We start from the raw sequence: 13,578 nt of genomic DNA, 5'->3' as shown, positions 1-13,578 counted from the left end.
TGTGGTATTGTGGTTAGGATTGGTTGAGTAAGATAGACCTGGCTTTTAAAACCTTGGCTTTGCCACATGTTATGTGAAATCTTGGGCATGATAATTTACAACTCTGAGACTTAGTTTATTCATGTGTAAAATGGTAGGTAAAACAGTTTTGTTGTTCAGAGGGTTAAATGAGAGAATACAGTTTAGCATAGAACCTGGCACATAGTGAGTGTTCAACATGCTATTATTTTTATTGTCTCATTGTCTCAAGTCTCCTCACCTCTAATTCTGCTTTCCTTTTTTTAGAAAAGGCAAATTCTTTCTTTCTTTTTTGGGTCATTTTTTGAAGTTTAATTAATTTACAATGTTGTGTTAGTCTCAGGTGTACAACAAAGTAATTTAGTTATATATATATATTATATATTTTATATATAATATATATATACACATCCCTTTTCAGATTCTTTTCCATTATAGGTTATTACAAGATATTGAATATACTTCCCCCTGCTATGCAGTAGGTCCTTGCTGTATATCTACTTCATATATAGTAGTGTGTACCTGTTAATCCCAAACTCCTAATTTACTTATCCCCCCAACCCACTTTCCCGTTTGGTAACCAGAAGTTCATTTTCTATCTCTGTGGGTATAAAAGGCAAATTCTGACCATATTAGGTTCCTGTCAATATTCTTCGATAGTTATACTTCAATAATAGGATAAAAGGTAGATCTCCTGGCACAGCTTACCAGAATCTTAATGATCAACTGATATCTACCAGTTGGTCTATCAAGCTTCATCTTCTGTAATTCTCTGACTTGAACTTTTAGCTAAAACAATTCTGAAAAAAAATCTGCATTTCCACAAACCCACTAGGCTCTAATGTATATATCTTGGTAAATGTATCCTTTCTCCTGGAAGTTCTCTTTCCATTTGTCTGCTTAGAAAATTCTTTCTCTCTTTTTTTTCTTATAAATTTATTTATTTTGATTGGAGGCTAATTAGTTTACAATATTGTATTGGTTTTGCCATACATCAACATCTCATCCTTCATGTCTGAGCTCAAGCGTGGCATCTTCTATAGAAGCTTCCTTGTCTCCCCTATGCTTCCGGTGGACTTTGTATTTGCCTCCTTTATTGCACTTATATTTGTGTTGTGATTACTGGCATGACTGTTTTATACTATACTGTAAAATCCAGGGTAGGAACCATGGCTTCTCTACTTTGTTCAATAATTAGTATAGTGCATGGCATGTAGCAAAAACTTAGTAAATGTTAGTTGAATGTATTAATGCATTGCAGGATTTCCTTAATAGCTGTTGATAATATTTACCTGGCTCATAGTTTAAGCTTGATTTCTTGGCCTTTTCCCCATTCAAATCAGCACGTGTCACCTATACATGCCACAAGAAAAATGAAAACAAAAAAAAATCCTTAAAGGAGTTTTCAAAGAATTTGAACATCACCTATGTCTCACAGAAATTTAATAAAGTGATTTTAGAAGTCTATTTATCATAAATATACATGTTTTATTTGGTTTCCATTACTTACATAATTCAAAGGCTTACAGAGTTCCTAGTATGCTAAAATTAATTAACTGAAGAGTACGCTGACCAGCATGGAAGGCAATCAGTTGAATAGCTAAAAAGAATATGTGTGGGTTTTAAAGAATGTTAAGCACAGGGGGAATGCTGTGAGGGAGCTGGAAGGCAGAGAGCAGGTTTTCTGCATACGTGGGATGTAGCTCTCTCAGTTGGCCAAGAGCTCTACCTGCTTAGGTAATCATACAGGAAGAGAAATCCAACAGAGTAGACTTTGATTTTTCCTAGGCCTGAGAACTGAACACAAGCCACCAGAAGTCCATTTCTTGACACTGATGGGATGGGTGAAATAAGCTGGAAAATAGTATTGGATTTTGTTGTGATAAAAGTGGTCATACTATTTCTCAAACTGAATTAGGTATTTGTGACAATTTGACTGGAATCAAGATTGCCAGGAGAAATATCAATAACCTCAGATATGCAGATGACACCACCCTTATGGCAGAAAGTGAAGAGGAACTAAAAAGCCTCTTGGTGAAAGTGAAAGTGGAGAGTGAAAAAGTTGGCTTAAGGCTCAACATTCAGAAAACGAAGATCATGGCATCCGGTCCCATCACTTCATGGGAAATAGATGGGGAAATAGCGGAAACAGTGTCAGACTTTATTTTTTTGGGCTCCAAAATCACTACAGATGGTGACTGCAGCTATGAAATTAAAAGACGCTTACTCCTTGGAAGGAAAGTTATGACCAACCTAGATAGCATATTCAAAAGCAGAGACATTACTTTGCCAACAAAGGTCCATCTAGTTAAGGCTATGGTTTTTCCTGTGGTCATGTATGGATGTGAGAGTTGGACTGTGAAGAGGGCTGAACCCTGAAGAATTGATGCTTTTGAACTGTGGTGTTGGAGAAGATTCTTGAGAGTCCCTTGGACTGCAAGGAGATCCAACCAGTCCATTCTGAAGGAGATCAGCCCTGGGATTTCTTTGGAAGGAATGATGCTAAAGCTGAAACTACAGTACTTTGGCCACCTCATGCGAAGAGTTGACTCATTGGAAAAGACTCTGATGCTGGGAGGGATTGGGGGCAAGAGGAGAAGGGGACGACAGAGGATGAGATGGCTGGATGGCATCACTGACTCAATGGATGTGAATCTGAGTGAACTCCGGGAGTTGGTGGTGGACAGGGAGGCCTGGCGTGCTGCGATTCATGGGGTTGCAAAGGGTCGGACACGACTGAGTGACTGAACTGAACTGAACTGAACTGACTTACTCATATTGTCCAATGTATTTTATTTTAAGGCCTTAAAAAACAGATGGTCTAAATTTGTTTATTGCTTATTTTGGGGGTAACATATGTACTGATAGTATTAAGTTTGCCATCCATACTACACTCAGAAAAAACTTTTTTTTCTGACTCTATAGTGAGGCATGGAGAAGGAAATGGCAACCCACTCCAGTATTCTTGCCTAGAGAATCCTGTATACAGAGGAGCCTGGTGGGCTGCTGTCCATAGGGTCGCATAGAGTCAGACATGACTGAAGCGACTTAGCATACATGCATAGTGAGGCAAGTGAAAAAAGTTATTAACTCCTGATGTGCAACTAATGTACTGTCAAGGTAGTTAAGATTCTTTCTTCAGATACTGAGAATATAGTTAAGATTCTTTCTTCAGATACTGAGAATACAGATTATGGATGTTAATACAGTAGCACAGCACCCTGGACATAACAGGTGTTTCATAAATATTTGTTTATATAGAAAAGCATATTGTGGCTAACATGTTACATTTGAAGAGTTACATATAACTGAGTCTGTCACTTACTATGCATTTAACATAGGAAATAGGAAAATGTGTTAACTTTTTAGAACAGGTGAGTCACTTAATACAGTGCTAACGGAGCCAAGGATGTGGGTTTGAGTCTGTAAGTGAATGACCAATTGGTGACCCACAGAGATGACAGATGCTGTGACCAGAGGCTGTACCCTAAATGTTTGTTGTCAATTTCCCACCATCGGCTGAGTGATCACTGACCACAAAGGGGAGAGGGTGAGGCCGTATGGCTGCTTCTGTACAACCCATCAGCATGAGAAGAGAAATGATTCACGAAAGTCCAATAGGTTGCTTCCTGTGTGAATGGACTTGAAGCTCATCTTTTAAGAAGCCTACATACTTAAGAGCTAAGTGAGAACACTCACATTGTTTCTGGTAATTTCTATTAAGAATTGAGACAAGTATTCAAATTTTGGATCTATTTAACACATTTAAAATCTCAGGCTCACCGTTTTTCTTTTGTTAGCTTACTAGTTGTTATTGATACTCCCTACACTTAGAGTATGGCAACACTAACACAACAGATAGCCATAAGCATTGGAAGTCTGAAGTGACAGGATTATTACTGTGGATTCGCATTTCGATTTTCTTTTAAATAAAATCTTTATATAGGATGGTTAATTTCAGGGAATAAGACTGTTCTGAATTGTCATTTAATGAATGAAATTGTGTTATGTCAATCTTGATCCTCATTCTATACTTCATTGTTTCTGTGTGTATCTGGGACAAAAGAAAAGTTACTTGCCTGTTGTTTTGAAGTATCCTGTAGAGAGTATCTACAGATACTTGGTGTTTTCGCAGAAACAACTGGACTCTGAAGTGTAGTAATTTCTAGGGAAAAGAAGAGGTAACTTTAAATATGAAAAAATCATATAGTTCTCCTTGCTGGGCTGCCATAAAGTCTAAAATTACCATAATCAAGAATGTATTTATTTATGGACGTTAAGGCAGTATCTCTGAGTATAAGATCCCTTTTTGTGAAATCCCCTGCTTACCAGCTTCAAGGGGCCCACTGTTGCCATTAGGGACAAGCCTGAACTCCCTGGCTCTAAGTTACTTTGCCAGCTAAACTTCTCACCACTCCCCTGCTCTAGAACAAACTGTTCTGCACTTCATTCAGTAAGCAAAGGGGAACCACAGAGGACTTTTGGGTAGAAGAATTATATGTCTAAAGCTGTATTTCAGGAAGGTTACATTCACAGCAAAATGTAGGACAGATCAACAAGAAAAAGAGATTGGAGACTAATTATTACGGTGCTTAATGGCACAGGAAGCATGAATGGAAAGGAAGGGAAAGTTATGAGAGAATTTAAGGAGGCAGACTGGACTGGAGCAAACAGCAAAGAGTCAAAAATGACTCAGGTTTTGTGCCTGAATAAAGTTAGGAGGAACAGAGCGCTGGTTTGGGGATGAATCTGGTTTTGCACATGTTGAATCTGAGGTACTCATGGGCCGCCCAGGTGAAGATGTCCCAGCGCTGTTAGTAAGTGTGGAGGTTATGCGTGGGAATCTTTTACGGAGATGAACAGAGACTTAGCTAATCTCTAGTTCAGCCCTGGGAGATGGGAAACAGGATGGATTTTTATGTCTGGGGAGAAAAGATGGTAAAAGAGACCTTCCTGGGGAGAATTCTCTTCACTGGGACTCTCTAATGGCTGCATTGTCAGGAACTTACAGAGGCAGTCACAGCAGAGACTCTAACTTCTCACACCTTGTCGATTCCAGAAGGCCTATTCTCCCAGCAATCACTTAAAAATGTGATGCTTATATTTACAACCATGAATAATTCTTCTATCTTCCTTTATCAAATTAATCATGGATTTTATAATCAGTGAAAAAAGCATAACTTGGAAGACTATATGATAAAATGAATTATTTAACCAAAAGATATCAGAGCAATTATAAATACTGTTCATTTTCTTACCTCCATCATTTGAAGGATATGACATCCTAATTGTTTCTCTATCTTTCTGTATGGTTTAACATTCAAGAAAAAAAATTAATTAGTAATTATTCTTCTAAAAGACACTTCTGCTGATTCTAAAGCAATCAGAATAATACAGTATCTTATCTCCCCTTCCCCTCATCTCTACCTCTCTACTAGGTGCTGGTCTCAATGCTAATACATATTATTAACCTCTCACTGGATATCTTTTACAGGTACCTCACTTTAACTAGTTTAAAATGAAGCTTATATTATACCCATGTATGCTATCTTTTCCTATCTTTTCAAACTTGCTACTTGTCTGTCTTCCACATTTTGGTTATAGGTATAATAGTCCTATAACCAATAATAATAATCCAGTGCTCCATTCCAGAAAGCATAGAATTTTTCTGTTTATTTCAGATAAAGCTAGTTTAATCCAGTCTAATGTTTATTGAGTACACTGCCTGGAACTAAGATACATAATTCCTGACCTCAAGAAGTTTATCACCCAGTAGAAAAGACAGACAAATATGATGGAGGATAATGAGTTCTGAGATAGAAGTAGCCCTCAGCATTATGAGAGCATACAAAACCTGCACACAAAAATTAAATCATCACCATTGTTGTCATCTCCTTTTCTCTGGGTCCACACATCTGTTGAGTCACCAAATCCTGACATACTCTGACTCTGAAATATCTTAAATCTGTGGCCTCTGGTCACCCTCATTGTCACAGCCTTAGTTCAGGCCTTTATCATTTTTATCTGGACTATCCCAGTAGACTCAAAACGATCTTGCCTCTAATCTCCTCTATGTAGCTATCTCACACTGCAACTAGAGTATCTTTTAAAACCCAAATCATTTTTATCTCACATCCTACTAAAACACCGGCAACGGTTTTCTACTACTGAGAAAATAAATTCATACTTCAGCAAGGGATACAAAGTTCTGGCTTCAACCTACCACTTCAGTCTCTTCTGTTCCACTGCTCTGGTTTTGCTGGCTTGAGCTTTCATGCTTTCACTTAACACTGTAAGCCTGTCTGCAATACTGCCTCCCTACATCCTTACATCTACTCATCTGAAAACTTCCCACTCATGTTTGAAGACCTAATTCAATGAAAGTGAAGTCGCTCAGTCGTGTCTGACTCTTTGCAATCCCATGAACTGTAGCCTACCAGGCTTCTCTGTCCATGGGATTTTCCAGGCAAGAGTACTGGAGTGGGGTGCCATTGCCTTCTCCAGGGGATCTTCCTGACCCAGGGATTGAACCCAGGTCTCCTGCATTGCAGGCAGACATCTGCTTTACCCTCTGAGCCACCAGGGAATACTACAATTCAATGAAGCCCTCCTTTTATAAAGCTTTTTTAGATTTCTCTAGGCAGGGCTATTTCTCCACACTTTCTGTGCTTCATATTTTATACAAAGCAAAAGTCTCCTCTCATTTGACTATAAGGACTTTCGTTTGTGTGTCTGATCCCTGGACAGTGCATCCCCAAGAGCAGGGATGTCTTTTCTATCTTTGTATCCTATGTCACCTACTTTCCCCCTTTCCCCTTCCTTCTACCTTTCCCTACTTTCTACTAGGACCCGGCCCACAGCAGGTTGTCAATAAACATTAGCTAGCGTCATCATCATCATTATCATCATCAAATATTTGTTAGTTTCTGCTCAACTACATGGTACATTTAGCATGAAGCTGACTCAGAACCTTCTCTACCAGGAAGACGGTTCAGATCTGTGTAGAACTCCATTATTTCTAACCAATCAGTACCATGCCCAGTGAATGGGGATATTCCCTAGAAAGAAAAATTAACCAGATAAATGAGTGGCCAATACAAAGCACCTGAGACATAAAGCTTTCTACCTTTTGTTCTGCTGTGTTACTCTGTACATCATGTGGAGAATGCAACAAGGTTGATCTTCTTTCAGGAGTCTTTACAGAACTATACAAATGCTGGGATGGTCCTATAGGCAAATGAAAGAGAAATCATTTAATTTTTAAATTTGATTGAACTGTAACTGAAGTACAATAAACTGAACATATTTAAAATGTACCATTTGGCTTTGGCATATATATATGTATATATATAAACCCTTGAAACCATCACCGCAATCAAGGTAAACATTTACATCATCCCCAAAAGTTTCCTTGTGCCCCCTTATAGTTCATCCCTCTCTCCTCTCCTATCTCCCAGGCAATCACTGATCTGCTTTACTATAAATTAGTTTGCATTCTCTACAGTTTGCTATAAATGCAATCAAACAGGGGTTGTACCACCCTTTTTTTTTGTTGGGGGAGGGTGGTGATCTGGCTTCCTTCATTCAGCATATTTTTATATTCATCAATATTGTTGCCTGTATTAATACTTTATTCCTTTTTATTTCTGAGAAGTATCCCATGGTACGGATACCAAGTTTATCCATTTGCCTGCTGAAGAGCATTTAGGTTGTTTCCAATTTGACTATAATGCTGCTATGGACATTGATGTACAAGTCTTTATCTGAACATATATTTTCATATCTTGTGGGCACCTACCTAGGAGTGAAATGACTGAATTACATGGCAGATGTAGTTTAACTTGAGCTGCCAAAATTTTTTCCACAGTGGTTGTACCATTTTACATTCCCACCTGCAATGTCAGACAGTTCTAGTTGCTTCTGCTGCTGCTGCTGCTAAGTCGCTTCAGTCGTGTCCGACTCTGTGCGACCCCATAGACGGCAGCCCACCAGGCTCCTCCGTCCATGGGATTCTCCAAGCAAGAACACTGGAGTGGGTTGCCATTTCCTCCTCCAATGCATGACAGTGAAAAGTCAAAGTGAAGTCGCTCAGTGGTGTCCGACTCTTAGCGACCCCACGGACTGCAGCCTATCAGGCTCCTCTGTCCATGGGATTTTCCAGGCAAGAGTACTGGATGCCATTGCCTTCTCCACTAGTTGCTTCAAGTCCTTGCAAATACTTGGTATGGTCAGTTACTTCAGTTATACTAGACATTCTACTGGGTGTGTAGTGGTATCTCATTGTGGTTTGATTTCTATTTCCCTAAGGAATAAAGATATTAAACAGTGTTTTGTGTGCTTATTTGCCATCTGTGTATTTTCAGTAAAATGTTTGTTCATGCCTTTTGCCCAAGTTTATTATGTTGTCACATTACATATATTACGTTTTTCTATATTTTACACTTTTTTTATGGTGATCATGCCTTCTAGATGTAGGTCTGGAGACTACCTTTTGTTGTACTCACTTTTGGGGCTTGAAAAATGAGAAACAGCCATTATGCAACAGGGCTATTTTTTAAATTTTATATTACTTTTTCGTTTTTTGACTAAGTACAAGATCTGTACCCTCATCTTTCATAGGCTTTCACTTACCTGGGGGTAGAGCTAGGGAAGGAAGGAGAAGTTAGAATTTTTAACAGGACAAATGTCATGATGAACACCCAGGTAATAATATTCAATATCTGTCATCCCCCAAAATGATGACACAACCAAGACATTATGCCTTGCAAGCCATGCAGTTGTCTCAAGAATTTCCTTAAATTTTATCTTCCTTTTTGTGTAGAAACATCCTAGAATACTTAGTTGAGAAAATTCTTCATAGGGTCCTGGAGATACCCTTAGCTTACCAAATAAGGGTTATCTGGGCTCAGGAAGAAAAAGGATATGACTTTAGGAAAGTTAGGGGGAAAATGTCCACTCCTTTAGCAGCTCAGAGATGGTGGGAAAATGGGAAGGTGGTGAGAGTGACTGGAGACCAAAGAAATCAGACAGGGCTTCACATTTTGCTTACGCTGGGCCTTGTGCTTCAGATAACTGAGGTTAATGGAGAGAAAAGAACTATTGCTCAGCTCTCTGTTTAAGACTCTAGAAAGAGATTTCCTTGGCTATCCCTACTCTGACTCTTCCTCCTCACTGGGGTCATGGACCCCAAACTTTGTAATATAGTGTGGTCAGGCAGAGCAAGGCTCTCGCTGAAGTTTTGCTTTCTTTTTCTTTCAGTTTTAAAACATTTCAGCTTTACTGACTTATATAATGGACACATAAAATTGTAAGATAGCTAAAGTGTACATTGTGGTGATTTGATACATATGTATACTGTGAAAGGATTTCTCCCCCCTCACCCATTTAGTTAATTAACATATCCATCACCGCACATATTTATCATGTTGTTCTTAGCAAATTTCAATTATACAATACAGTGTTTTCAACTATAGTCACCATGTTATACATCAGATCCTCAGACCTTATTCATTTTACAGCTGAAAATGTGTACCGTTTGACCAACCTCTCCCTATTTCCCCTTGAGGTTTTGCTTTCTTAAGCCACTCTTGGTTCCCATGTGGTATACACATGGCCCAGGAAGGGCTGAGGGTCTAGCTGGGAAGCTCGTCAAGGGGAGTCACTGGGCTGGGGGTAAGAGGGCTCCTCCCAGAGTGTTATGGAGCAGGCAGTCAGGACTCAGGTGGAGTGGGAAATCCAGAGGGTTCTACTAAGCCCAGCGAGACCAGACCATGAGTCATTGCAGTGATGGCCAACTGTGAATGATGACAGGCCAAGCACTATCTCAGTGGAGATAAGGGCATGTCTCTGAAGACCACAGGAGGCAGAGGACAAATAGTCATCCAAGCACCCTTACTTTATTCTGCCTCCATGGAGCTATGGAAGCCAGTGTTCCCCAAAAGTCAATGTGCATGTCACACATTGGGGTCTTGTGAAAATGCAGGTTCTGATTCAGTAGTGGGGCAGTGCCTGAGACTGCGCTTTTATAATAAGTGCCTCAGTGGCCCATACTGCTGACACTTAGAGGAGTAAGAACATAAGCCACACCTCTTGCCCCAGACAACACCTTTGGGAAAGAAGCACAAATGACTATTTTAGTATTTCTAATTATTTCAATTACTTTTTTGTCCTTGGTGTGACTTCTGGTGACCAGCAGTGACACTCATTTTCTTGATCCTTGGATAAGAAGCTTAAAATTAAAAAAAAAAATTAATAGTGGTGATGACAAAGTTATTCAAGATAGATTCTATTTATACTTTTATGCCCACTAGGGGGAGAATCATATCCTAATCTGTATATGGGGAGAAACTGGAGAGGGGACGTAGTAGGTCTCAGTGGGTGGCAAATTTGTACCCCAGAGGACAATGGAATTGGGACATGTCTGGAGACATTTTTGGTTGTTACAAATCAGGGAGAGGGATTTCTCCTGGCATCTAGTGGATAGGGGCCACGTATGATGCTATACATACTACAATGCACGGGATGGTCCCCATAATAAGCAATTATCCAGTGCAACATGCCAAGTGGCAAGGTTAAGAAACCTTAGGATAGATGTGATGGGGAGGCAGGACAGTCACTTTTATAATATTATCTTGTATAGTTAAAGCTCTACTGGGCGGGGGGCAGAACTGTCTTCTGGCAAAAGGGAAAAAACTCCATCCCTCTGTCCTGCTCAAGAAGAACATGGCTTTTTCTTTGTGTGGGGATGCGGACCAGCATAATACCTGTGCTAGAGACCCTGGAGGCCATGTGCTGGAGACCCCACAGTGGCCATGACAATTCTTGGTTGTGCCTCAAAAATCTGGCTGAGGCAACCATACATATATACACCTGATTTGTGAAAAAGCTGACTGCCGTTCCTGTTTCTAATCATTTAGAAATAGACAAAAGGATTCTAAACTATATGTGTGCTAATTGGGTTTTCATTAGAGTTATGTGTATTCCTTGGTGTTGACGTGGTAGAACATGATGTCTTTGTTACAGTGATAAGTCAATTTCATATGTGAAATAGACATCTTCATTCTCCTGTCACCTCTGTAATACTGTGAACATCAAGTTCTTTTATGTTTTCTTTTTCAAAAAGCATTTGAGGTGGGTACTGTTTAAGATGCCTACCTGAAACTTTCCTCCTACTGGAAGGGGAAGTTAACAGTTGAAGATGGAGGGAGAAAGCTGGCTGCTAAAGTGATGTACTGTCTCAGAGGCAGAAGGTTACACTCTCATCTCACTGAACTGAACTGTGAGCTTTTGTTACTCACTCTTCCTTCACAAACTTTTCGTTCCTTCCTCCCTCTCACATTGTGTTTATTGACTGGTCCTTTTTAAAAGTTCTCTTGAACCCATTCTCTTGCTCATTTCTTTAAAAGTGAAGTCTTTTCTGCTTTCCTTTAAAACTTCTTTTTATCTGGTTCTTTTCCCTTCTTTCTCTTTTGTCCCCCCTCAAACATCTTGTCTCCTGTCCTCTCTTTTCTTCCTTTTTACTATTTAGCGATCCACTTTTAAAAAGTTTTTCATTCCTTCTCTTTCCAACTCTCTACCTTTCGTGTATTGACTTTTCACTGGTTTCTCCTTTTCCACATCAGTTCTATGTGTGTATGTATGTATGCAGGGATGTATGTATGTATGTTTCTACCTATCATCCATCTACCTATCTGCAGTACCTACCTATCCCTCTACCTACCTAGCCATCTATCCATCTATATTGTCTTCTTTTTTAAAAAACTGACTTCTACTTTTTAAACCCATCTCCCTCCATCACACACAATTGTACTTGGCTTTATTGGTTCTCCCCCTCATTCTCACATTGTCTTTTTCTGCTTTTTCTCACTTTCCCCTACTGACTCATCACTTATAAACCTCTTTTCTTTCTTCATTATTTCTTACTTCTGTTCCAGCATCCTTTCTTCCTATCTTTCTTCCTTCCTTCTTTATCTTTGCCCTTCCCACCCTCCTGTCTTCCTTCCTCCCATCCTCCTTTTACTCTCTTTCTGCTGGCTCCCCTTTTATTTTTTCCTATCTGCTCTAACTCTCTCATTCTCTTTTTCATGCATTCCTTCTTACTGGCTTCCACGTTTAAAATTATATACCTACCTACCTACTTACCTATCATCTGTACAACTGCCTACCTACCTATTCAGCTCTCAACCATTTATCTTTGTCTTTATTTTTGTCTTTGCTTTCCTGACTCCTACTTTTACAATCTGTCCCCCACCACACAACTGTTTTAGGTTTTTTGTAGGAAAATGGTTCCTATATTTTCACTCTTACATTCTCTTCCCTTCTTTAGCTGTCTTCCCTACTGACTCATCCTTTATTTTTAAATCTTTATTTATTTTTGGTTGCGCTGGGTCTTTGTTTCTGCTTGCAGGCTTTCTCTAGCTGCAGCAAACAGGGCCTACTCTCTAGTTGCGGTGGGCAGGCTTCTCATTGCAGAGCCAGACTCTAGGGCATGAGAGCTTCAATAATTGCAGCTCACAGGCTCTAGAGTGTGGGCTCAGTAGTTGTGGCACATGAGCTTGGTTGCTCCACGGCATGTGGGATCTTCCTGGACCAGGGATCGAACCTGTGTCCCCTGCACTGGCAGGTGGATTCTTATCCACTGAGCCACCACGCAAGTTCCACCCTTTGTAAACTTATTGCCTGCCTGCCTTCCTCCTTCCCTCCCTATCTCCCCTACTTCCTGTCTTCCTGACCTCCTCCTTCCTTTCCTTCCTTCTCCTTTACTTCCTTCCCCCTCTCTTCCTCTTATATGCATTTTTTGGGGTTTCCTCTTTTAAACCTGTTTCTCTTCATATTGACTTTTAAAAACTAGATCTTCCACATAAAAATCCTGTCTACTTACCCATCTGTCCATCAACCTACCAAACTACCTAGCTGTTCTCCATTCATCTTTATTTGTTTTTAACTGAGTTCCTCTTTTTTAGAGCTTTCTCTCCTCACTCCCTACAGCCTCCCTTTCTTCTTCCCTCCCTCCTGCCTCCTGTCACTTTCTCCTCTTTCTGTATTCTCCTCACTCCATTCCTTCCGTGGCCTCTGTCTCTCTTCTTTCCCCGCCTGCATGCATGTCTTCCCCCTCCCCTCCCTCGCTTCCTCCCTTCCGCCATCCCTTCCTCCCCTCTTACTGTGCACTGCCCCTTCGCCCTTCCCTCATGTCTTTCTTCCTTGCCCCTGCCTCCTCCTTTCCTTTCTCCATCCATCCATCCACCCACGCTCGCTCTCTCATCCTCTTTCATTTGCTTCTCTCTCCTTCTGTCCATTCCTGTCTCCTTCCTCTTCCCCCCCTTTCTCTCTCATTTCCTTCTTTCTTCCCTTCCTCCTTCCTTCCATTCCTATTTTGCTTTGTTTATATTACTCCTTTTGCAAAACATTTTCTTTGTTTCCTTCTCCCTTTCTTTATACATTTTGCTATTATCTTTACTACTGCTTTCTCCTTTAAAAATCTGTTCTTTCTACCTATCTACCTATCTAGCTGGCTGGCTCTATATCCAGCTGTCAATCACTCTTAAATTGACTCCTACTTTT

The 13,578-nt window shown here is 40.1% G+C and overlaps 1 protein-coding gene across 6 annotated transcripts in view; it reads right to left on the bottom strand.

The window, feature by feature from the left end:
* The window catches only part of LOC147341427 (fibrous sheath-interacting protein 2-like), an 81,740-nt gene that overhangs the window by 43,710 nt on the left and 24,452 nt on the right, over positions 1-13,578 (bottom strand). For 3 of the 6 annotated variants that reach the window (XM_086389308.1, XM_086389303.1, XM_086389307.1), the window contains 4 exons: positions 10,178-10,246; positions 7,145-7,245; positions 5,277-5,322; positions 4,020-4,183 (listed from right to left, as the gene is read on the bottom strand). In XM_086389308.1, the coding sequence (XP_086245434.1) occupies positions 4,047-4,183; positions 5,277-5,322; positions 7,145-7,245; positions 10,178-10,246 (353 nt within the window). In that variant the 3' untranslated portion in view covers positions 4,020-4,046. Of the gene's footprint in view, positions 1-1,310; positions 1,372-4,019; positions 4,184-5,276; positions 5,323-7,144; positions 7,246-10,177; positions 10,247-13,578 lie in introns of those variants that run through there. The other 3 variants (XM_086389304.1, XM_086389305.1, XM_086389310.1) reach the window with 2 other exon arrangements.

Source organism: Bos grunniens, chromosome X (genome assembly GCF_055505025.1).
Source record: "Bos grunniens cultivar Pamir isolate PY7600 chromosome X, Bosgru_T2T1.0, whole genome shotgun sequence".
Classification (NCBI taxonomy): Eukaryota; Metazoa; Chordata; class Mammalia; order Artiodactyla; family Bovidae; genus Bos; species Bos grunniens.
This window is presented reverse-complemented; position numbering and strand designations above follow the sequence as displayed.